The sequence below is a fragment of the Protomyctophum bolini genome (assembly GCF_963924005.1).
Source record: "Protomyctophum bolini genome assembly, chromosome: 17".
NCBI lineage: Eukaryota > Metazoa > Chordata > Actinopteri > Myctophiformes > Myctophidae > Protomyctophum > Protomyctophum bolini.
Genome location: NC_137878.1, coordinates 1,841,162 through 1,865,702, shown reverse-complemented (window position 1 = coordinate 1,865,702; position 24,541 = coordinate 1,841,162). Strand labels below are relative to the sequence as shown.

General features: G+C 43.0%; 1 protein-coding gene across 1 annotated transcript; it reads right to left on the bottom strand.

Moving 5' to 3' along the window:
* Window positions 1–1,259: 1,259 nt before the first annotated feature.
* LOC308332412 (plasminogen-like) lies at window positions 1,260–24,327 on the bottom strand (the record flags this gene model as incomplete). The annotated part of the gene is made up of 9 exons (XM_080788305.1): window positions 1,260–1,364; window positions 3,693–3,826; window positions 7,486–7,623; window positions 9,201–9,349; window positions 10,200–10,395; window positions 19,107–19,304; window positions 21,438–21,550; window positions 21,724–21,865; window positions 24,285–24,327. The coding sequence occupies 9 exons, from the start codon at window positions 24,325–24,327 to the stop codon at window positions 1,260–1,262; spliced, it is 1,218 nt and encodes a 405-aa protein (XP_080644431.1).
* Between the last annotated feature and the right edge of the window lie 214 nt (window positions 24,328–24,541).

Below are 24,541 nucleotides of genomic sequence, written 5' to 3'. Positions count from 1 at the left end.
TCCATGAAGTAGGCTACTGAAGAAAAAAACAAACAGTCAATCAAGTCAATTTATTCATTATTGCTGAATCAGTTTTCTCATGGCACTTCAAGACCATACCTACGTCATTCACCCAACAGTTCCAAGGACAAACTGTCCTTTTCACAATGCTCTTTAATAAACAGAAAATAAATGTTCAGGTAAGTGACACATTTTCAGCCAATCAGGTCAGGATAGAGAGAGAGGAAATGAGATATCTGGCTGGAAAGACCTTGGCAACTAGTTAGAGAAAATTAGCGAAATATCAGCCAAATCTTGAATTATCATCATAGTCATAGTCATCCTTCACAAGGACACTCTGTGTCTTGCATGGTGTTCCGTGGTGATGGATGCAACCAGATATCCAGGCAACATATTGGTAGACGTTGGCGTAGACGCCGGGTACGGCAGCACCGCATGTGGCGGTTCCCCAGCTCACCAAGCCTGCCATGTAGTAAACCCCACCGTCCTTACACATCAGGGGTCCGCCCGAATCCCCCTAAGAGACAGGATGTAAGGATGCATTCTATTATAGCCTACTACACCTTTAAATTCATCCTTTCATTCTATTATAGTCTACTACACCTTTAAATTCATCCTTTCATTCTATTATAGCCTACTACACCTTTAAATGCATCCTTTCATTCTATTATAGCCTACTACACCTTTAAATGCATCCTTTCATTCTATTATAGCCTACTACACCTTTAAATGCATCCTCTCATTCTATTATAGCCTACTACACCTTTAAATTCATCCTTTCATTATATTATAGCCTACTACACCTTTAAATTCATCCTTTCATTCTATTATAGCCTACTACACCTTTAAATTCATCCTTTCATTCTATTATAGCCTACTACACCTTTAAATCCATCCTTTCATCCTATTATAGCCTACTACACCTTTACATTCATCCTTTCATTCTATTATAGCCTACTACACCTTTAAATTCATCCTTTCATTCTATTATAGCCTACTACACCTTTAAATGCATCCTTTCATTCTATTATAGCCTACTACACCTTTACATTCATCCTTTCATTCTATTATAGCCTACTACACCTTTAAATGCATCCTTTCATTATATTATAGCCTACTACACCTTTAAATTCAAGGCATTCCTTGAGAAGATTTACAAAATGTTTCCTACTACTATTTATACACCAGTAAACTATAATATATACTGTATGCGTGTGTGCGTCGCTTTAGGTGGACACGACTACGGCACTCGGTCGCATTCACACCTCTACTTCACCTCTACTTCGGTACACTCGATGCGATTGGGGGGTGGAGTTTGAATCATTCTTGCATATACAATTTGCTGCGTTTGCGTTCACGCTGCGCTGTAGCCGCAGCAAGGCACTTTATCAATGTGTTCAATTCATAAACTACACAGTGAAATATATGGTGTTAAAATGATACTGCTGAGCTATGTGTTGAAGTTTGAAGTAGGCCTATAGGCTATTTGAAGAAAGTCCCCACTGGGATCCCCACACACAGTGACAGCGCTCCATACGCACAGACCACACAGACCAAACATTCTGTACACTGCAGTGTTTTTTGTTTCCTTAATGGATCATTGCCAGTGCTATAGTAACTATAGCACTGGCAATGATCCATTAAGGAAAAAGCAAAAAGCAATATTAATGGAGTTGGAACAACTAAGGTTCGGGAGGTTTGGCCAAGCAGAAGACAACCCACCTGCCTGCCATCTCCACCCTTGCCAACCAAACTCCACCCTTGCCAACCATGCAAACCACTCACCCACCTCCAACTAACCTGGCCACTCCTACCTCGCCCATAACTGTGGGTACTTAAACTCAAGTGTCAAAAATGCCTTGTGCCAGTTTCTTGTAACCCACCCTCCCTCCCTTTCTCCTTAATCTGCAGGTTCCAGAGGGGGTTCTACTATACCACTCAGGCTCACGCCTCGACCCCTAAGCCAAAGTATCTGGGTCCGCCCCCTCGAACCTCTGGTCCCACCATGTATTCTAAGCCTTGGCCGTTTATGATGCGCACTCCATGCTGCGCATGCGGCGCATCCATAGACGACCATGCTGCTTCACCACGTATTCCATGCCCTGGCCGTCCATGCCTCGCGTCCCGTGCTTCGCATGCGACGCGTCCATGGGCGACCACGCTGGCTCCACCATGTATTTAAGCCTTGGCCGTTTATGATGCGCTTCCATGCTGCGCATGCGGCGCATCCATAGACGACCATGCTGCTTCACCATGTATTCCATGCCCTGGCCGTCCATGCCTCGCGTCCCGTGCTTCGCATGCGACGCGTCCATGGGCGACCACGCTGGCTCCACCATGTATTTAAGCCTTGGCCGTTTATGATGCGCTTCCATGCTGCGCATGCGGCGCATCTATAGACGACCATGCTGCTTCACCATGTATTCCATGCCTGGCCATCCCTCGCGTCCCGTGCTTCGCATGCGACGCGTCCATGGGAGACCATGCAGGCTCCACCATGTATTTTAAGCCTTGGCCGTTTATGATGCGCTTCCATGCTGCGCATGCGGCGCATCTATAGACGACCATGCTGCTTCACCATGTATTCCATGACATGGCCATTTATGCTGCGCACTCCATGCTGCGCATGCGGCGCACCATAGACGACCATGCCCCGCATGCATACTTCAAGCCTCTGCATTCGTGACCACAAGTACCCTACTCCTTCATCCAATAAACCATCTTAAAGGGTTCCTATGTCTGATGCTTGGTCTTTCCTAGTGAATAGCTACTGGGCTGCAGGCTTCCTATTGTTGCGTTGTCACACGTCTAACCATTAGACGTGCGATAACAACAACACGGAACAATAGACTCTAACGACCCTCGGCCATTGAAATGTTAATGCTTAGATGCATGCAGAAGACGCTAACACTGAGGAGCTAAAGTAAACGTGACTTTGTTGTGATTAAACATAATGTGCCACGAAAAATAGTTGTCCAAAATAGCTGTCCATAGATGTCCAAACACGATCGCCTTGTTCGGCCAACAAGATATATCTCCCTTCCTCGACAGAAGCGCAGTGATGTCTGATTTATTCTTCGTCGTACACGTGTTATGCTTGCATGCTGAAAATGGCTGATCGACAAGCTCACAACGCATTGCGGACGCAACGCGTTGTGAGCTTGTCGATCAGCTATTTTTAGCACGTGGAAATACAGGCTGTGAGAACTGAGACCCTTCACAATAAAAGCATGCAGCTTTCACAAGATGGCCCAAAATAAAGACAAGGAAAAGGATTAAGAATTAGGTGGCATTTCACTGCATATGAGCTATTTTTTTCTCCAAAATGTATTTAAAATATATATAAGGAATTAATTTGGATAATGGTAATGGAGATATTGTAAAAGTTGTATATATATATATATATATATATATATATATATATATATATATATATATATATATATATAATGTATGTATATGTATATAGGTAGCCTATACACCGTATGGTGTGCCCCGAGATTTTTAGGCTACGAAAAGTGTGCCCTGGAGCAAAAAAGGTTGAGAAACACTGCTATAGTTGGCCGCTAGCGCGCCAGTGCCAGACGGTTTTAAAAAATAACCAAAAATGGCCGACAGGATTCATTTTAAGTTGCAGTATAACATCCTGGTGTGAAGGTGACCAATACACTCACGCACCCACGCACACTTACACTACAGGAGCCAGCTTTTCCCAACTTGTCTTCTGCACAGATCATGGTGCCGTCCAGGTTTGTATGGAACTCCTGACAACGCTCGTCAGACATCATGGAAAGCTGGACATGTGACATTTTGTGTGGGTGGTCAGCTGAGGAAGAAGAACACACACACAGACAGCTCAGCTAAAAATTTATTGTTATATGGAGCATATAGGGCCAGGGCATAGCAGTGGCGGCAATTTTATGGTGCCACTCACAAATAGGCCATTTATTAAATAAATATATATATATATATATATATCTCTGTAGGCAGAGACGACATATCTGCGGTGTGTATATATATATATATATATATATATATATATATATATATATATAAAACCGTGGGAGGTGCAAGTCTAGTTAGCAGGCATAGACATCAAAAAAGGAATGCACACTCCAGGGAACAGAGACGGACAACTTACTGCATCAACTTATTTATTAGCACGATGCGTTTCGCCGTGAGCTTCGTCACAGGCAAGCAGCTATAAACTACACAGGTTCATCCCGATGTTCTGGGCATCTTTGTAAAGTTAGTGTTAGTAAAAAGCAGGTAAAAGAGTAACGTTTGAGCAGACTAACATCAGTTACTCTACCATTCAATGTAGTAGAAACCTCTGAGTTTACACCGCAGATATGTCGTCTCTGCCTACAGGAAATACGTTCGCTGTGACCAGGGGACCCGTTTCTGAATCGGTCTATAGGCTACATGTCCTTTAGTTCATACTGCGGAACATAGTTACCCACAGTCTTTTCTCTAGCGCCACCATTAGGCCAAACCCTCCAGTTGTACAAAAGTAACTCAAAATGCATGATACTGGACACTTCATCATGACCTTTCCTTGGTAATGTTTAACACTGCTGGAAGCCATTTGAACATTGAAGGATAATGTTTAACACTGCTGGAAGCCATTTGAACATTGAAGGATAATGTTTAACACTGCTGAACATTGAAGAACACAGTGGAATAATAGAATAAAGAACTCTATTAAGAGACAAACTGCATCATTATACAGTAACTGCTACATTATACGATACATGTAACATGGGAAATTATACCTTATATAGATAGACTAGTGCAGCTTTTATTTAAGGTGTGATTAGTGGTTTGATACGTACCATCTATAGTTTAAGGTGTGATTAGTGGTTGGATACGTACCATATTTAATTTAAGGTGTGATTAGTGGTTGGATACGTACCATCTTTAGTTTAAGGTGTGATTAGTGGTAGTCAGTGGTTGGATACGTACCATCTATAGTTTAAGGTGTGATTAGTGGTAGTCAGTGGTTGGATACGTACCATATATAGTTTAAGGTGTGATTAGTGGTTGGATACGTACGATCTATAGTTTAAGGTTTGATTAGTGGTAGTCAGTGGTTGGATACGTACCATCTATAGTTTAAGGTGTGATTAGTGGTAGTGAGTGGTTGGATACGTACCATCTTTAGTTTAAGGTGTGATTAGTGATAGTCAGTGTTTGGATACGTACCATCTATAGTTTAAGGTGTGATTAGTGGTAGTGAGTGGTTGGATACGTACCATCTATAGTTTAAGGTGTGATTAGTGGTAGTCAGTGGTTGGATACGTACCATCTATAGTTTAAGGTGTGATTAGTGGTAGTCAGTGGTTGGATACGTACCATCTATAGTTTAAGGTGTGATTAGTGGTAGTCAGTGGTTGGATACGTACCATCTATAGTTTAAGGTGTGATTAGTGGTAGTCAGTGGTTGGATACGTACCATCTATAGTTTAAGGTGTGATTAGTGGTAATCAGTGGTTGGATACGTACCATCTATAGTTTAAGGTGTGATTAGTGGTAGTGAGTGGTTGGATACGTACCATCTATAGTTTAAGGTGTGATTAGTGGTAGTCAGTGGTTGGATACGTACCATCTTTAGTTTAAGGTGTGATTAGTGGTAGTGAGTGGTTGGATACGTACCATCTATAGTTTAAGGTGTGATTAGTGGTTGGATACGTACCATCTATAGTTTAAGGTGTGATTAGTGGTTGGATACGTACCATCTATAGTTTAAGGTGTGATTATTGGTAGTCAGTGGTTGGATACGTACCATCTATAGTTTAAGGTGTGATTAGTGGTAGTGAGTGGTTGGATACGTACCATCTATAGTTTAAGGTGTGATTAGTGGTAGTGAGTGGTTGGATACGTACCATCTATAGTTTAAGGTGTGATTAGTGGTAGTCAGTGGTTGGATACGTACCATCTATAGTTTAAGGTGTGATTAGTGGTAGTCAGTGGTTGGATACGTACCATCTATAGTTTAAGGTGTGATTAGTGGTAGTCAGTGGTTGGATACGTACCATCTATAGTTTAAGGTGTGATTAGTGGTAGTCAGTGGTTGGATACGTACCATCTATAGTTTAAGGTGTGATTAGTGGTAGTCAGTGGTTGGATACGTACCATATATAGTTTAAGGTGTGATTAGTGGTTGGATACGTACGATCTATAGTTTAAGGTTTGATTAGTGGTAGTCAGTGGTTGGATACGTACCATCTATAGTTTAAGGTGTGATTAGTGGTAGTGAGTGGTTGGATACGTACCATCTTTAGTTTAAGGTGTGATTAGTGATAGTCAGTGTTTGGATACGTACCATCTATAGTTTAAGGTGTGATTAGTGGTAGTGAGTGGTTGGATACGTACCATCTATAGTTTAAGGTGTGATTAGTGGTAGTCAGTGGTTGGATACGTACCATCTATAGTTTAAGGTGTGATTAGTGGTAGTCAGTGGTTGGATACGTACCATCTATAGTTTAAGGTGTGATTAGTGGTAGTCAGTGGTTGGATACGTACCATCTATAGTTTAAGGTGTGATTAGTGGTAGTCAGTGGTTGGATACGTACCATCTATAGTTTAAGGTGTGATTAGTGGTAATCAGTGGTTGGATACGTACCATCTATAGTTTAAGGTGTGATTAGTGGTAGTGAGTGGTTGGATACGTACCATCTATAGTTTAAGGTGTGATTAGTGGTAGTCAGTGGTTGGATACGTACCATCTTTAGTTTAAGGTGTGATTAGTGGTAGTGAGTGGTTGGATACGTACCATCTATAGTTTAAGGTGTGATTAGTGGTTGGATACGTACCATCTATAGTTTAAGGTGTGATTAGTGGTTGGATACGTACCATCTATAGTTTAAGGTGTGATTATTGGTAGTCAGTGGTTGGATACGTACCATCTATAGTTTAAGGTGTGATTAGTGGTAGTGAGTGGTTGGATACGTACCATCTATAGTTTAAGGTGTGATTAGTGGTAGTGAGTGGTTGGATACGTACCATCTATAGTTTAAGGTGTGATTAGTGGTAGTCAGTGGTTGGATACGTACCATCTATAGTTTAAGGTGTGATTAGTGGTAGTCAGTGGTTGGATACGTACCATCTATAGTTTAAGGTGTGATTAGTGGTAGTGAGTGGTTGGATACGTACCATCTATAGTTTAAGGTGTGATTAGTGGTTGGATACGTACCATCTATAGTTTAAGGTGTGATTATTGGTAGTCAGTGGTTGGATACGTACCATCTATAGTTTAAGGTGTGATTAGTGGTAGTGAGTGGTTGGATACGTACCATCTATAGTTTAAGGTGTGATTAGTGGTTGGATACGTACCATCTATAGTTTAAGGTGTGATTATTGGTAGTCAGTGGTTGGATACGTACCATCTATAGTTTAAGGTGTGATTAGTGGTAGTGAGTGGTTGGATACGTACCATCTATAGTTTAAGGTGTGATTAGTGGTAGTCAGTGGTTGGATACGTACCATCTTTAGTTTTGCCCCATCCAGCGACCACACACTCCTTTCCATCGGGGAAGAGCTGGTTTGGCAGACAGGCATATTTAACATAGCTGGTTTCCTTGGCACAGAACGGGTCATCGGTCAATTCCAGCTGGAGTAATGCTGAGACACAGGAAACAGAATAGAACAGTAAATAATAATACGGCGGTGGCTCAGGGGTAGAGTGACTGGATCGTAAACGCAAGGTTTCCAGTTGGAACCCGGGGGTCAGGGGACCTTAGTATAATCTGATAGACAGAAGGAATTGACTTTAAATGTTGTGAGACATGGCTAAAGCATTTCCGGGGGTCCTCAGCCCAAAAGGTTGAGAACCCGTGATCTATCGATAACATCACCTGTACCACTTGTTATCTAGACACCAGTAAGAACCCCGGATCTCTCTAAAACTGCCTCCCCCTGGCTAGCCGGGGCGCCTGATGGAGGGGAAAGGAACTGGTCGGAATAACGTGTCCCTTCCACGCGCTACGTCCGGCCGGGGAAATTCCCGTGTCAGAGTTCTGTGTCAGGGTTGCCCAAATATGGAGTGTTGTTGTGATGTCAGAACAGGCCAGCCGACTCGACACCGGGCACTGCCCTCCCTGTGGGGGTGTGGAACACTGCCCCCCTGTGGGGGTGTGGAACACTGCCCCCCTGTGGGGGTGTGGAACACTGCCCCCCCTGTGGGGGTGTGGAACACTGCCCCCCTGTGGGGGTGTGGAACACTGCCCCCCCTGTGGGGGTGTGGAACTAGTGAATTAGTGTTGGTTTAGTTTTAGTCGACTAATTGTCATGAGATTTTAGTCGACTAAATCTATGGTCGATTTAGTCGACTAAAATGTATTTTGTCGGGCCTTGATGCCTTGAAAATAGCCGATCTACAAGCCATGACGCGTTGTGAGCTGGTAGATCGGCTATTTTCAGCATGCAACCAAATGTAAAATGACTTATACTGGGGGCTCCATTTTCGTCACCGCTAAACCCCTTATCCCTAAACTTCTTTGCCTTTTTCTACTATTTTGAAAAACATTTTTGAATAGTTCAACTAGCCAATCTACATTGACATTGACAAGCTTGTAGACTGGCCATTTTAACTATTCAAAAATGTTTTGCAAAATAGTAAAAAAAAGACAACGAAGTTTAGGAATAAGGGCTTTAGTGCTGACGAAAATGGAGCCCTGGATCTCTTGTCCACTAGTCCCTTCCTAACATTTTAGTCTAGTTTTTATTTGTTGACGGAATTGTCAGTATATTTATTCTGTTTTAGTCATCATAGCTTAGTTTTAATTTAGTTTCCAATAGTTTTTGTCAGTGGAAAAATGTAGTCGACGAACATTTTTCGTCTTAGTTTAAGTCGATGAAATCAACACACGTACTGTACAGACAGACAGACAGACGTACAGACAGACAGACAGACAGACGTACAGACAGACAGACGTACAGACAGACGTACAGACAGACGTACAGACTAACAGATTAACCCATTTTGAGCGGGAACCCCTTTTGGTGATTACATACTATATTATGTTATAATTTAGCTATTGAAAAAAAAAGAAAAATCGTTAAAATGTGCCTCAAATCTTTCAGAAAATTGTCATGATTTAGAAAACTTTTTTTTAAATTTCGACGTCAGGCCTGAATGGGTTAAGGTAAGAAATCAGCCCGTCTGTAAAAGAAGACATACAGTAAATTGATGGCCTCACCAATGTCATTAGTAGCAACACCAATGTTGCCTATTATCCTGTAATCCACATAAACAAAGTCTCTCTTCACGGAGATGACCTGGTCTGACTCTTCTTTGCTCCCGATGTCCACTCCCCCCACGACCACCTGCATGTCCTTGGTGCTGTCACTGGAGAAACAAGCAAGTCAGTAATTAAGACCACCTGTGCATGTTAGCACCTTAGAGTATATATGAATAGAGACGGCACCCGGAGGAAACCCTGAGGCGAAATGGACATAGTGGCCGAATTTTGTATTGCAGCTCGAGCCAGCGCTGGTCCGTTGACTATCATTGCGCACGTTCATGTTATTGGGGCCATGACACGTGAACGAATGTTTCATGCGTGAACACGCACAAACGGCACAATGATAGTCAACGACAAGCGCGTTCATGTTATTGGGGCAATCCATCCCAGAATGCACTTGTTCCTAGGAGTGAAATCACCTCATGTGCTTTTGAGCAACTTAATGCAAGTGGATGGGAGGAGGAATCCGTCTCTTTTCATATATACTCTAAGGTTAGCACATGTTAGCATTTAGAGCAGCTCATGTTACCACATGTTAGCATTTAGAGCAGCTCATGTTACCACATGTTAGCATTTAGAGCAGCTCATGTTACCACATGTTAGCATTTAGAGCAGCTCATGTTACCACATGTTAGCATTTAGAGCAGCTCATGTTACCACATGTTAGCATTTAGAGCAGCTCATGTTACCACATGTTAGCATTTAGAGCAGCATTACCACATGTTAGCATTTAGAGCAGCTCATGTTACCACATGTTAGCATTTAGAGCAGCTCATGTTACCACATGTTAGCATTTAGAGCAGCTCATGTTACCACATGTTAGCATTTAGAGCAGCTCATGTTACCACATGTTAGCATTTAGAGCAGCATTACCACATGTTAGCATTTAGAGCAGCTCATGTTACCACATGTTAGCATTTAGAGCAGCTCATGATAGCATTTAGAGCAGCTTACATGCAGTGAGCAGCAGTGAGGACCCAACAGGACGCGATGAGGACGCCTCCACAGGCGTGTCTGAACCGAGCGTTAGATGAGTTTTTGTCTCTGCGCTGCAGGGATACCTGCCACGGATGGTCTCCAGGACGGGACAGAGTGCCTCCGCTGATCCTGAGTTCATTGCCGGTCGGGTCCGTGAGCCTGCCGCACTGGCCTGGGTCAAATGGAGACAACTAGAGCATGAGAGCCAGGGAGAGAAGTGTGTGTGTGTGTGTGTGTGTGTGTGTGTGTGTGTGTGTGTGTGTGTGGTACATGAACATGCATTTTGTAGGCTAATGTGGGAAATTCAAGATTTGTTTTTATCGACCATTATTTGGGAAATGACCTGGTCATGTATGGAGAGACAGCGAGATCAATTCGTGGCGGTGACGACTCGCCACGACCTATTTTTTTACGCCATGGCGTATTCTTCATTTTCCGCCATGACAGAACAGAATCCGCCGTGGCGAGTACAGAATCCGCCGTGGCGACGACTCGCCACGACCTATTTTTTTACGCCATGGCGTATTCTTCATTTTCCGCCGTGGCGAGTACAGAATCCGCCATTGTTTATTTTTTTTTTGCGTGCCGTGGTGCAGGTTTTATTGTCCTATTAGTACTATTCTCGGAATTATTTCATCCTCTTCTAGCGTAATGGTTAGCGCTCTCGCCCCTATAGTCAAGGCACTGTGCCGACGCAGGTTCGATTCTTGCAAAAAGCAAAGTTTTTTTTTTTTAAAGTTATTTTTTTACCCGTACATACAGTGTGTGTGCGTGCGTGCGTATACAGTGTGCGTGCGTGTATGCGTGCGTATACAGTGTGTGTGTGTGTGCGTGCGTGCTTCATCGTATTTATTATTATTATTATTATTATTAATATGCAGGTAATAATAATAAATACGATGAAGCACGCACGCACGCACGCACACACACACTGTATACGCACGCATCCGCCGTGGCGAGTACAGAATCCGCCATTGTTTATTTTTTTTTTGCGTGCCGTGGTGCAGGTTTTATTGTCCTAGTAGTACTATTCTCGGAATTATTTCATCCTCTTCTAGCGTAATGGTTAGCGCTCTCGCCCCTATAGTCAAGGCACTGTGCCGACGCAGGTTCGATTCTTGCAAAAAGCAAAGTATTTTTTTTTAAAGTATTTTTTTTACCCGTACATACAGTGTGTGTGCGTGCGTGCGTATACAGTGTGCGTGCGTGTATGCGTGCGTATACAGTGTGTGTGTGTGTGTGTGCGTGCGTGCTTCATCGTATTTATTATTATTATTATTATTATTAATATGCAGGTAATAATAATAAATACGATGAAGCACGCACGCACACACACACACACACTGTATACGCACGCATACACGCACGCACACTGTATACGCACGCACGCACACACACTGTATGTACGGGTAAAAAAAAAACTTAAAAAAAAAAAACTTTGCTTTTTGCAAGAATCGAACCTGCGTCGGCACAGTGCCTTGACTATAGGGGCGAGAGCGCTAACCATTACGCTAGAAGAGGATGAAATAATTCCGAGAATAGTACTAATAGGACAATAAAACCTGCACCATGGCACGCAAAAAAAAAATAAACAATGGCGGATTCTGTACTCGCCACGGCGGAAAATGAAGAATACGCCATGGCGTAAAAAAATAGGTCGTGGCGAGTCGTCGCCACGGCGGATTCTGTACTCGCCACGGCGGATTCTGTTCTGTCATGGCGGAAAATGAAGAATACGCCATGGCGTAAAAAAATAGGTCGTGGCGAGTCGTCGCCACGGCGGATTCTGTACTCGCCACGGCGGATTCTGTTCTGTCATGGCGGAAAATGAAGAATACGCCATGGCGTAAAAAAATAGGTCGTGGCGAGTCGTCACCGCCACGAATTGATCTCGCTCCACCTGCATGTATGATGCAGTCTGACACATGGATGTTGAAATGACCTGGTCATGTATGATGCAGTCTGACACATGGATGTTGAAATGACCTGGTCATGTATGATGCAGTCTGACACATGGATGTTGAAATGACCTGGTCATGCATGATGCAGTCTGACACATGGATGTTGAAATGACCTGGTCATGCATGATGCAGTCTGACACATGGATGTTGAAATGACCTGGTCATGTATGATGCAGTCTGACACATGGATGTTGAAATGACCTGGTCATGCATGATGCAGTCTGACACATGGATGTTGAAATGACCTGGTCATGCATGATGCAGTCTGACACATGGATGTTGAAATGACCTGGTCATGCATGATGCAGTCTTACACATGGATGTTGTCAGTTACTACTGAGTAGAAATGACCTGGTCATGCATGATGCAGTCTGACACATGGATGTTGTCAGTTACTACTGAGTAGTCGGATGTCAAGAACTTCCACAGAAAAGGTAGTTAGACTTTCAAGGGAAAGTGTAAAACATTGTGTTACCGCGGCGCAGTGTTTAATCGCCTGGTAGAGACACTCTATAGATATGATCAATTAAACTTACTGTGGGAGCCAAGTTTGAATAATGTGATTATTTTAATAATTACAGCTTTATTTTGATAAAGGATGAAAGGCTTTGCCTCCTAGCCAAAAACTTTGGCTATGAGGTTTTTATCGACCATTATTTGGGAAATGACCTGGTCATGTATGATGTAGTCTGACACATGGATGTTGAAATGACCTGGTCATGTATGATGCAGTCTGACACATGGATGTTGAAATGACCTGGTCATGCATGATGCAGTCTGACACATGGATGTTGAAATGACCTGGTCATGCATGATGCAGTCTGACACATGGATGTTGAAATGACCTGGTCATGCATGATGCAGTCTGACACATGGATGTTGTCAGTTACTACTGAGTAGAAATGACCTGGTCATGCATGATGCAGTCTGACACATGGATGTTGTCAGTTACTACTGAGTAGTCGGATGTCAAGAACTTCCACAGAAAAGGTAGTTAGACTTTCAAGGGAAAGTGTAAAACATTGTGTTACCGCGGCGCAGTGTTTAATCGCCTGGTAGAGACACTCTATAGATATGATCAATTAAACTTACTGTGGGAGCCAAGTTTGAATAATGTGATTATTTTAATAATTACAGCTTTATTTTGATAAAGGATGAAAGGCTTTGCCTCCTAGCCAAAAACGAAACCTAAGGTTTTTTGAGTGAAATCACTGAATATACCTTTAATATGCAGGATTTACACACTGCTTTAGCTCGTATTCATTGCCATTTTAAACTGTATTTTCTGTAAGTTTGAAACAGCTATGGTTTGTGTTGTGTGTATAAACACTGCATGATAATACCCCACTTCCAAACGAATGGTGTTGGTAGCCTACTTGGAATTTGTGTTCTATGAACATCTTTTTTTAATTAATGGCTTTTTAAGCGTAATCGATCATTGAGGCGTGGAAGGCAGAAGGTTATTATATGTGTGTATGTATGTATATATGTGTATATATATATATATCACCCATTCTTGAGATAAGGGACAAAACTTTTTTCAAACTGGATTTTTTTTTTTTTAAGATACATTCAAATCAAATAGATGTATTTGTAGACACAGGTCTCAACTACCAATCTTGAGAAGGAACAGGTTTTTCGCATAACATTTCTTTCTAAAATGGGACATTTATGCACTTAATACCTGATTCATGTCAACTCCGTCAGACACACTAAAATCCCTTTTAATTGAATTTTATCATTTCAACAATAATATAAAGTCCTCAGTTATCTTATAATGGCTTTCAGTAATCAAGTTAAGTAATACAAATCTTTTAATATTATTTTGTTCCAATATCACACTATTATGAAATATCCAATTTCTCAAAACCGTCATTTCAACCTTTATTTTCAATATTATAACATGAAAACCATGTAAAAAAAAAAAATCATCATTACGTATCATTTCAGTTGGTGTTTCAATACATAAGCACAAAAGATTTGACAGCGAATTTTCTATTTCTTTGGAAATTAACAAAAACATCACGGGACGAACGTCTGGCGGAGTTGACGAACATCTGACGGAGTTGACAAGTTTAACTGATTTAGGTTCTAGACCACCTAGGATCTTGATTCTGGTGACTCACATTTTCAAGGATGAGGAATACAGTGGTACTATTTAGATTTGCCCTGTGAACATGGCAGCCATTTTTCAAAATGGCCGCCAACTTTCTGTTATTTCCCAATAACTCAAGTTCTACACCACCTAGGATCTTGATTCTGGTGACTAATCATACATTTTCAAGGATGTGGGATACATTGGTACTATTTAGATTTGTCCTGTGACCATGGTAGACATTTTTCAAAATGGCCGCCAACTTTCTGTTATTTCCCAATAACTCAAGTTCTACACCACCTAGGATCTTGATTCTGGTGACTAATCATACATTTTCAAGGGTGAGGAATACAGTTGTACTATTTAGATTTATCCTGTGACCATGGATGGTAGACATTTTCAAAAATGGTGGACCTGCTATTATTTTACCAATTTACTCAGGGAATATTATCAGAATAATATAAAATCTGTGAATACATTTCTTACCAAGAATTTTCTTCACCAATGTTTGTAAAGGTGTCTACTAACATATCCCACATTGGTTTCTATTTGACCACCCTAGGGGCATGTTTGACAGCTGCTGAAAGTTGGGTACCATCAACAACCAATATAAGGCTAAATGTTCTAAATTTCATTATGCTTTAAGTAGAATGTGGCATGTCAAACTAGGGGCTTTTCATGATTCTGGATCCATTCCAAGCATTAGTTTTGCACAAAAAACACTACGTTGGCTAAAAACGGCCATAGCCATCATCACAGATGTGATGAGGTCAGCACATGTCGGCACATTTGGGCAAGTGGCTATGGCCAAACTAGGGGGTCTATGGCCAAACTAGGGGTCAAACTCCTTGGGCTAAATTCGGTGAGGTGAACAGTGAGCAGTGAACAGTGAGCGAAAGACTGAAGACAGAAGATTTGGCTTCAGGACCATCAGGCAGGATGTGCAGACACTGAAGGCATCAGTGTCTTTCTCTGTGTCCCCAGCATGTCAACCAAAGCAATGTTACCAAATCAAAGGAGCCTTCACCTCATGTCACCTGGGGCTGGGTGAGCAATCGTATCCTGTATCTAAACTCACAACTAAATACAGACACTTGGCCAGACTGCCGTTTGAAAGGGTCAAACCCCTCATCCTGATTGGGGAAGACCACCCCACCTAATCACACCAACCGAACAAGTGAGGTTGGGGCCTCCAGGTGGGCCAGCAGCCATCTGCACAAGACTGGGCTGGACCCTGCAGGAAAGCAATCTCCAGCCAAGACAATGTAAGTTGACTATAACAGAGCCCCAGAACACAGAGCTCAGGAGAAGGATGGAGAAACACTGGCAGGAGGCCACCAAGATACAATGCCCCAGAGACCCAGAGTGTGCCACCACTGGCAGTAAGGAGATCAACTGCTGCAGCAAAGATGTCATGAAAGGCAAGTCTCCACCAAAAATAACCCTGAACCTAATCGGGGTGTCAAGAGACCAAAGTTTCTCCCCCACAGTTCCCTGCAGTGGCCAGTGAAGTCAAACTGTGCATCTGTACCTGAAAGGGGCAAGTCAAAAGCCAGAAAGCCCACCTCCTTTTAATGTCCTGTCAGTAGAAACTCAACCTGCACCTGAAATAAGCCCTTACCTCTCCCAGAGAAAGTTCATCCTTGAAAATGTAATGATTAGTCGCCAGAATCAAGATCCTTGGTGGTCTAAAACTTGAGTTATTGGTAAAATAACAGCAGGTTGGTGGTCATTTTGAAAAACAATGGCTGCCATGGTCACAGGACAAATCTAAATAGTACCACTGTATTTCTCATCTTTTAAAATGTATGATTAGTCGCCAAAATCAAGATCCTAGGTGGTCTAAGACTTGAGTTATTGTAAAATAACAGCAGGTGGCGGCCATTTAAAAAAAAAAATGGCTGCTATGGTCACAGGACAAATCTAAATATTACCAATGTACCCCACATCCTTGAAAATGTATGATTAGTCACCAGAATCAAGATCCTAGGTGGTGTAGAACTTGAGTTATTGTAAAATAACAGCAGGTGGCGGCCATTTTGAAAAATGGCTGCCATGGTCACAGGGACAGTCTAAATTGTACCACTGTATCCCTCATCCTTGAAAATGAGGTCTTAGTCACCAGAATCAAGATCCTAGGTGGTGTAGAACTTGAGTTATTGTAAAATAACATCAGGTGGCGGCTCTTTTGTAATATGGCTGCCATGGTCACCACGAGACAAATCTGTGATGGCCCCATAGCCAAAAATGTTCCTTAAGGCATGCTCTAACTGTGTGCCAAATTAGAATACTGCCCATTATTCAAAAACAATAATTTTATTGTTTTAGGAACACTTTTGTCAACTCCGTCAGACACAAAATATGACGGAGTTGACGTCTGACGGAGTTGACAAAATGGCATTTGTTTTCATCTTAACCCTCTTTAGTACAATGTAGCCATTTTGTTTTTGCTTAATTTTGTTAGCTAAACCTAACCCCTAAACTAAAATAATAAACATTATTTTGGAATTCTTAACAAAGATCATAAAAATGTGCAGACGGAGTTGACATGTAAAAGCTGTGACCACATTGTTATCAACATTGTTTGTTTAAAATATCAAACAATTGAATGCTTGTCAGACCAGGTACTCCACTGTTGCAACAAATATAAATGGGACTTGGAAAAGGAGTCTTCAGGCTAAATCTGTCGACAATATTTTCTGATTAATTTAAGACTTTTAAAAAAACCTGACGGAGTTGACGGAGACGTGGGACGAACATTTGATATGAGATATTTAATAGAAAATATAAATTAAAATTAACTGTGTATATTATTTGCTATGTTGTTGACAATCTACTTTAATTTAGTATGTATATTTATGTGATTGTGACAGTATTATTATTATTTTTTCCACTTTTGTCCCTCATCTCAAGAATGAGTGATATATCCCCCACCTCCCCAGCCTCCTCCCTGTAGTTCTTATTCCAGGCTTTATGGGATATTAATTTATTGTATTGTTAATTGTGTTGAATCATGTGTTGATGGGTTATTACTAGGGATGCACCGAAAGGGAAATTCTTGGCCGAAACCGAATACCGAATATAGGAAACAGTTGGCCGAAAACCGAATACCGAATAGCCGAATACATCTTTGTTGTAAAGCTACCTGATTATGGCAAAAGACATGATTATGGCAAAACCTAACTTAAATAATAAACACTTATGGGTCCATTAAAAAACATGTAAATAATTGGAGGCTTTGTGATTAATTAATCTCAATTAATCACATTTTAATCGCATATCAATAGGCCTATTTGACCTGAGCAGTGAGCTTTTTTTTTCTACATAAGCATAGGCAATAAAAACAAGTAGTAATAATAATAATAGTGATAATAATATTATTTATATTAAGCTTCTCTAAGTACTTAAAGACACTTTTCAAAGAGAACATGAGAAAACAAATAAAAACAACTTTATTAGAGAAAAACTAAGACTATGGAATAAAATAAATTAAAGTGGAATGAGATAGCAATATTCCAGAGGTGGGTTTGAATTTATAGGTGGTGGCATGTCTCTGAGTTTTGGGAAGTGCATCGTTTTGACAGGTCTGCCTGCATGCTGTGGACAACGATACAGTCTATCATTCATTGTTAAAGCTCCAAATGATATTCCCATTCGTCTTTGTGTCTGCCCGTGTAAACGCAGCAGCGAGTCTGAGGGGACGAGGGTTGGGGAACGGATGTAAAGTACATAGTGTTAAAACTAAGGTTAGCTCCCATGCTAGCTACTAGCTTTCCTCATCAACAGAACACCACCACAGGCACAGATCGGGTGGAAGCTGCTAATATCACGTTGCTTGTGCCCGTGGATGGGAAATAAGATTTAGAAGGCTATGGAATCGTGGATGAAAGCACAGTTGTGTCGGATCTGCCTGTGCGTTCCGTGACTGCTGCTCGTGTGTTGTGTTGCGAGAAACTTGCGACTGTCGCTGGCTGCAGTGGCTGGGGGCTGCTGAATGATGCATAGTTAAAGAGCGTCATAAGCATGCGCCCTTCCTGCGCTGAAAGTAGCAGATCTACAAGCTATCTACCCGTCGCAATGCACAGCGCGTTGGGCTTGTACATACTGTGTTTTCCTCGCAGTTTAGTTCGATTCACAACTTTAGGACCACTACTACTATTCGGTGATATTTTTCGGCTTATTTGAGCCGAAACCGAATAGGCCGAAAATACATTTTTAGCCATTTTCGGCCGAATATTTTCGGTGGCCGAATTTTCGGTGCATCCTTAGTTATTACTGTGTATTTTTGTTCATGGATTATTGTATCTTTGGCTCTGCTCTGGGGAGTCATTGATATCAGAGCTGTGTCTCAGTGCACAGATAATCAGATAATGTCTCGGTACGCAGATTATCCGATATCACATGAGCAGAGCCACACCGCCATACTAACATGCAGTAGCTTTGCAATAAATGGTTTATGGTCAACCTGAGCTGAAGTGTGTCAATGAACTTTGATGATCATATCTATAGAAAAGTGTCTCTTACCAAGCAAATATATCAGGCCATTGTGTTGTGTTGGATAATGTCCAGCAGTAAAGGAAAACATTCCTAGGCTTGTTTCATTTTCTAAAGTAGCGTTCCTTGTCGAGTGGCAACAAGGATCTGTGCCTGTGATCTGGCAATCCATGACGCCTACTTTTAAATTAGTAGTATTTTAAAGCATCTTTGAAAACCCTGGTTGGGAGAACTTTGCCCCATAGCTCCACCCCCCAGCTATATTGACGCCCCTGATGACACAACGCCGTGTGTATGTATCAACACTGGTACTGACGACGAACGTACACTTACCTTCACATGTCAGAGATAAACGTGTCCATTTCCCAGCCACACACCTCACATAGGGGCTTCCTCCGTTCATAGTATATCCCACTATGCACTCGTACAGCACCGTCGCTCTGGGTGCGTACCTGGTCTTCATCGGGGTGATCATGATTCTGTTCGAACTGTAGACCTCTGGAGGGTCACAGTGCGTTGGAAGCTTCGGAGCTGTGGAGAGATGTGTGTATTGTGTATTTTTATTGTGTATTATTTGAACGTCTCATTACTAAATCGCCGCTACCTCGCGGTTACGCCTCTGATGACTTTTAACCCATTCTGGACGGGAAACACCCTTTTTGGTGTTTTAAGCATGAAAAATAGCAGATCAAGCTCATAGCAGCCACGCTATGAGCTTGTAGATCTACTATTTTTGAAGAATCTTGAAAATGTGGTGCAAATCTTTGAATATATATATTATTTCACAGTGAACGTTTTTAACTGGATGTTTGTAGGATTTATTTAAAATGACTCATAATATAATCCATAGCCATGTCTTTCCCCTCAGTGGAAAAAAAATGTGTATCAAAATAATAAATATTCTATTTATTCTATTCTATTCTAGACTGGAAATTCAGGAATGATCTAGCAGCTGTAATACAAAACAATACCGTACATTAGAATGGAAAACAAAAGAGTTTTACATGTGTCCAGCAGCACATCGGCAGACGGCAGAGATGTATGTCTCTTTAACAGTCCTCTTTATCACTATCATGTGTTGTTCACCTGCTTCCTAGGGAGGCAGTCAGACGTGCTGGTGACAGCATAGCCTGCAGGCCCAGCCAGCGTGCTTTCTGGTCTAGAGGGGCGGGTAGCCTGGCCCAGCCAGCGTGCTTTCTGGTCTAGAGGGGCGGGTAGCCTGGCCCAGCCAGCGTGCTTTCTGGTCTAGAGAGGCGGGTAGCCTGGCCCAGCCAGGATGCTTTCTGGTCTATAGGGCGGGTAGCCTGGCCCAGCCAGCGTGCTTTCTGGTCTAGAGGGGCGGGTAGCCTGGCCCAGTCAGCGTGCTTTCTGGTCTAGAGGGGCAGGTAGCCTGGCCCAGTCAGCGTGCTTTCTGGCCTAGAGGGGCGGGTAGCCTGGCCCAGTCAGCGTGCTTTCTGGTCTAGAGGGGCGGGTAGCCTGGCCCAGTCAGCGTGCTTTCTGGTCTAGAGGGGCGGGTAGCCTGGCCCAGCCAGCGTGCTTTCTGGTCTAGAGGGGCGGGTAGCCTGGCCCAGTCAGCATGCTTTCTGGCCTAGAGGGGCGGGTAGCCTGGCCCAGTCAGCGTGCTTTCTGGTCTAGAGGGGCGGGTAGCCTGGCCCAGCCAGCGTGCTTTCTGGTCTAGAGGGGCGGGTAGCCTGGCCCAGTCAGCATGCTTTCTGGTCTAGAGGGGCGGGTAGCCTGGCCCAGCCAGCATGCTTTCTGGTCTAGAGGGCCGGGTAGCCTGGCCCAGTCAGCGTGCTTTCTGGTCTAGAGGGGCGGGTAGCCTGGCCCAGCCAGCGTGCTTTCTGGGGTCGGGCTCACATGGAGCACGCGCTGGAGTATTAAATATTGTGTCTCGAACATTGTGTCTAATAGGTGGTTGCTAGGACCTAAAAGGTGGTTTCTAGGGACTTAAAGCAGCTGTTAGGCTCCACTGTAGCTAAATGGCATTTCCCCATTGAAATGAATGAGTGTGTGTGTGTGTGTGTGTGTGTGTGTGTGTGTGTGTGTGTGTGTGTGTGTGTGTGTGTGTGTGTGTGCGTGCGTGCGTGCGTGCGTGCGTGCGTGATGACAAGAGCGACCCTCACTTCACACGGGTGTGATTTTTTAGGGTTAAACAGAGTTGCTAGGGCCTAACAGGTGGTTGCTAGGGCCTAATAGGTGGTTGCTAGGGCCTAACAGGTGGTTGCTAGGGCAAACAAATAATTACAAATAATATAAACAACAACAAAAATTATTGTAACCTGCCGTTTTTTTCTGAAAATGCGGAACAGTGCAACACATTTTCAGCTTGTAGATCTGCTATTTTTGAATTGGAATCCTGAAAACTAACATTTTTATTTAATTTGAAATTAATGTAGTTTAGGCCTATACTTCTGTTAACTTCATGGGTCATGTTTGCATGTTTGGAACTGAAATCAATAATATATCAATATTCCAATGTTAACCTGCGGGCCACAACACGCACACGTGCACACACACCCCCCCCACCAAACACACACACACACACACACACACACACACACACACACTTTGCACCGCTCAGCTCACATGTTGGTGTGTTTTTTTCCACCATGAACATGGTCATGCATCAAATCATTGTGATGAACATTCAGTGGTCAACGTTACCTGGAACACATGTGATCTCACAGTAATCCCAGCGTTCCTGTGGGTCAGTGGTGAAACAATATGGCTTCTTGGAACCGTCTGGATTACGGCAGTAGTTGTTGTTCTCCAGACCGCTGATAAACACATGGAGGTAGACAGTAGGTAGGAAGCACACACACACACACACACACACACACAGACAGACAGACAGACAGACAGACAGACAGACAGACAGACAGACAGACAGACAGACAGACAGACAGACAGACAGACAGACAGACAGTAGATGTTTACTGGGTGTTCTTACGCGTGTGGATAGTTCTCGGGCGTGTAGGTGTGTCTGTGAGGTGTCTGGACCGACCAGCTCTGGCATCTTCTCCCAGAGGTCGTCGTGGCAACCGTCCCTCGGTAGTTCTGACCCCGGCCAGTGTAACAGGTCACGTCTAGGACTATGGATGGACAGGACAGGAAGTAGGAAATGGTAGGTGGACGGACAGGAAGTGGTAGATGGACAGGAAGTAGGAGATGGATGGATGGACAGGACAGGAAGTAGGAGACGGATGGATGTACAGGACAGGAAGTAGGTGATGGTAGGTGGACGGACAGGAAGTGATAGATGGATGGAGAGAGTAAACACAAGGATCAGTGTTTTGGTAGTTTGTCTAAACAGACAAGGAATAATGAGGTTGATTAGGTGTGTGTGTGTGTGTGTGTGTGTGTGTGTGTGTGTGTTTGTGTGTGTGTGTCTGTGTCTGTGTGTGTGCGTGTGCGTGTGTGTGTGCGTGTGCGTGTGCGTGTGTGTGTGTGTGTGTGTGTGTGTGTGTGTGTGTGTGTGAAGCCCAACACACACCGGGTGCGCAGCGACGCGGCACAGGCGTTGCCGCGCGGCAACGATTGTTTTTCGATTTTAATTTTAACAGTGTTGCTAGGGCCTAATAGGTGGTTGCTAGGGCCTAACAGGTGGTTGCTAGGGCAAACAAATAATTACAAAGAATATAAACAACAAAAAATGTGTTTTCTAATTCTTTGTTTGGCCCAAAACATTGTGTTTGTTGTCACGATGTGTCACAACTCCAGTTGTCTTTGTCCGCGGCGTAAACGTCTTTAAATAAATACTTTCTGAAAAGTCTATGAGGAAATTAATTGGCAAGTGTGGGGTTCCCATGGCAATCAATTGGCTGAGGCAGAGGCTGGAAATTGCACAGGTGAGAGGATTTAGGCTGACAAGCTGAAAATGCGGCACAGTGCAACACGTTTTCAGCTTGTAGATCTGCTATTTTTGAATTGGAATCCTGAAAACATTTTTTTTTTTTTAATTTCAGATTAATGTAGTTTAGGCCTATACTTCTGTTAACTTCATGGGTCATGTTTGGAACTGAAATCAATAATATATCAATATTCCAATGTTAACCTGCGGGCCACAACACGCACACGTGCACACACACACACACACACACACACACACACACACACACACACACACACACACACACACACACATACTTTGCACCTCTCAGCTCACATATTGGTAGGGATGCTCCGATCACGTTTTTGGGGGCCGAGGCCGATCCCGATCTTTTTTTAATATTTTTTTTATTATTATTATAATTTTTTTTAAATATATATATTTTTTACTTATAAAAAAAACCTGGCAACCCGCGCCCCGCGGTCATTTTCCGAGAGACAGCGAGATCAATTCGTGGCGGCAGCGACTCGCCACGACCTATTGTTTTACGCCATGGCGTATTCTTCATGTATCGGTGTGGAGTGATTGATTGATTGATTGCGCGGTGGCGGCAGCCGGTCACTCACCCCCCCATCCCCTCTCTCTCTCTCTCTCTCTCTCTCTCTCTCTCTCTCTCTCTCTTTCTTATAAACGTTGCGCGCACACACACACACATACACACACACAGATCTCGGAATTATTCCATCCTCTGCTAGCGTAACGGTTAGCGCTCTCGCCCCTATAGTCAAGGCACCGTGCGGACCCGGTTCGAACCTTTCAAACAGCAAACTTTTATTTTTTTAAAGTTATTTTTTTAGCCGTACCGGTATGTATACAGTGTGTGTGCGTGCGTGCGTATACAGTGTGCGTGCGTGTATGCGTGCGTGCGTATACAGTGTGTGTGTGTGTGTGTGTGTGTGTGTGTGCGTGCGTGCTTCATCGTATTTATTATTATTATTATTATTATTATTAATATGCAGGTAATAATAATAAATACGATGAAGCACGCACGCACGCACGCAAATAAACAAATAACCTGCACCACGGCACGCAAAAAAACAAAAAACAATGGCGGATTCTGTTCTGCCATGGCGGATTCCGTTCTTGCCACGGCAAAATCCATATTACGCCTGGCGCATCCCTCTCGCCAGGGCTAGTTGTTTACGCTGCGACATATTGAAGAATAAGCCATGGCGTAATGAAGAATACGCCATGGCGTAAAACAATAGGTCGTGGCGAGTTCCCGCCGCCACGAATTGATCTCGCTCCACCTGCATTTTCCGCTAACCTGAGCGGGGCTCCCTAGCCTGCTGGAGGGGCTCCCATCATCCCATGCACCCTCGAGAGAAAAAAAAGGAAAATAAATGCAGCCTTGAGCCTACCAAATATGTTGTGCTGCTTGATCACCTCCTCCTCTTTTCCCCAAATTGCCAATCCCAATAAATCCAAAAGTAGTGTGAATAACTTCCACAGCCTAATTACTAAAGGATAAACTATCAGTCTTATCCGAAATCTGTCAATCTTTGTCAACTCAACACGTGTTGACAACGCATTGTAAACAGAAACAGAAGCTGTGTGTCACACCAAAACTGGTGACTTATAGAATCCTGTAGCCTACATTAGAATCATCACGCGATCCTCACCCCTACACAGCTGCAGTGACGGATTAACCCCTCTCAAGGCCATGGCGCTTCACCAAATCAAAAGGCCCTACAGATTCAGCCAATTCATTAATTAATTAATATGCATGCGTTTAGCGCATATCCACTACTGCCTGCGCTGCCGCTGACACACAAGACACTGCCGTACTGGGCACAGCCTTTTCAACTTCAGTCTCTGCTAAACTATTATGTAAGGACTAGGAGATTACATTATGGTTATTAATACAGTCATTAACAAG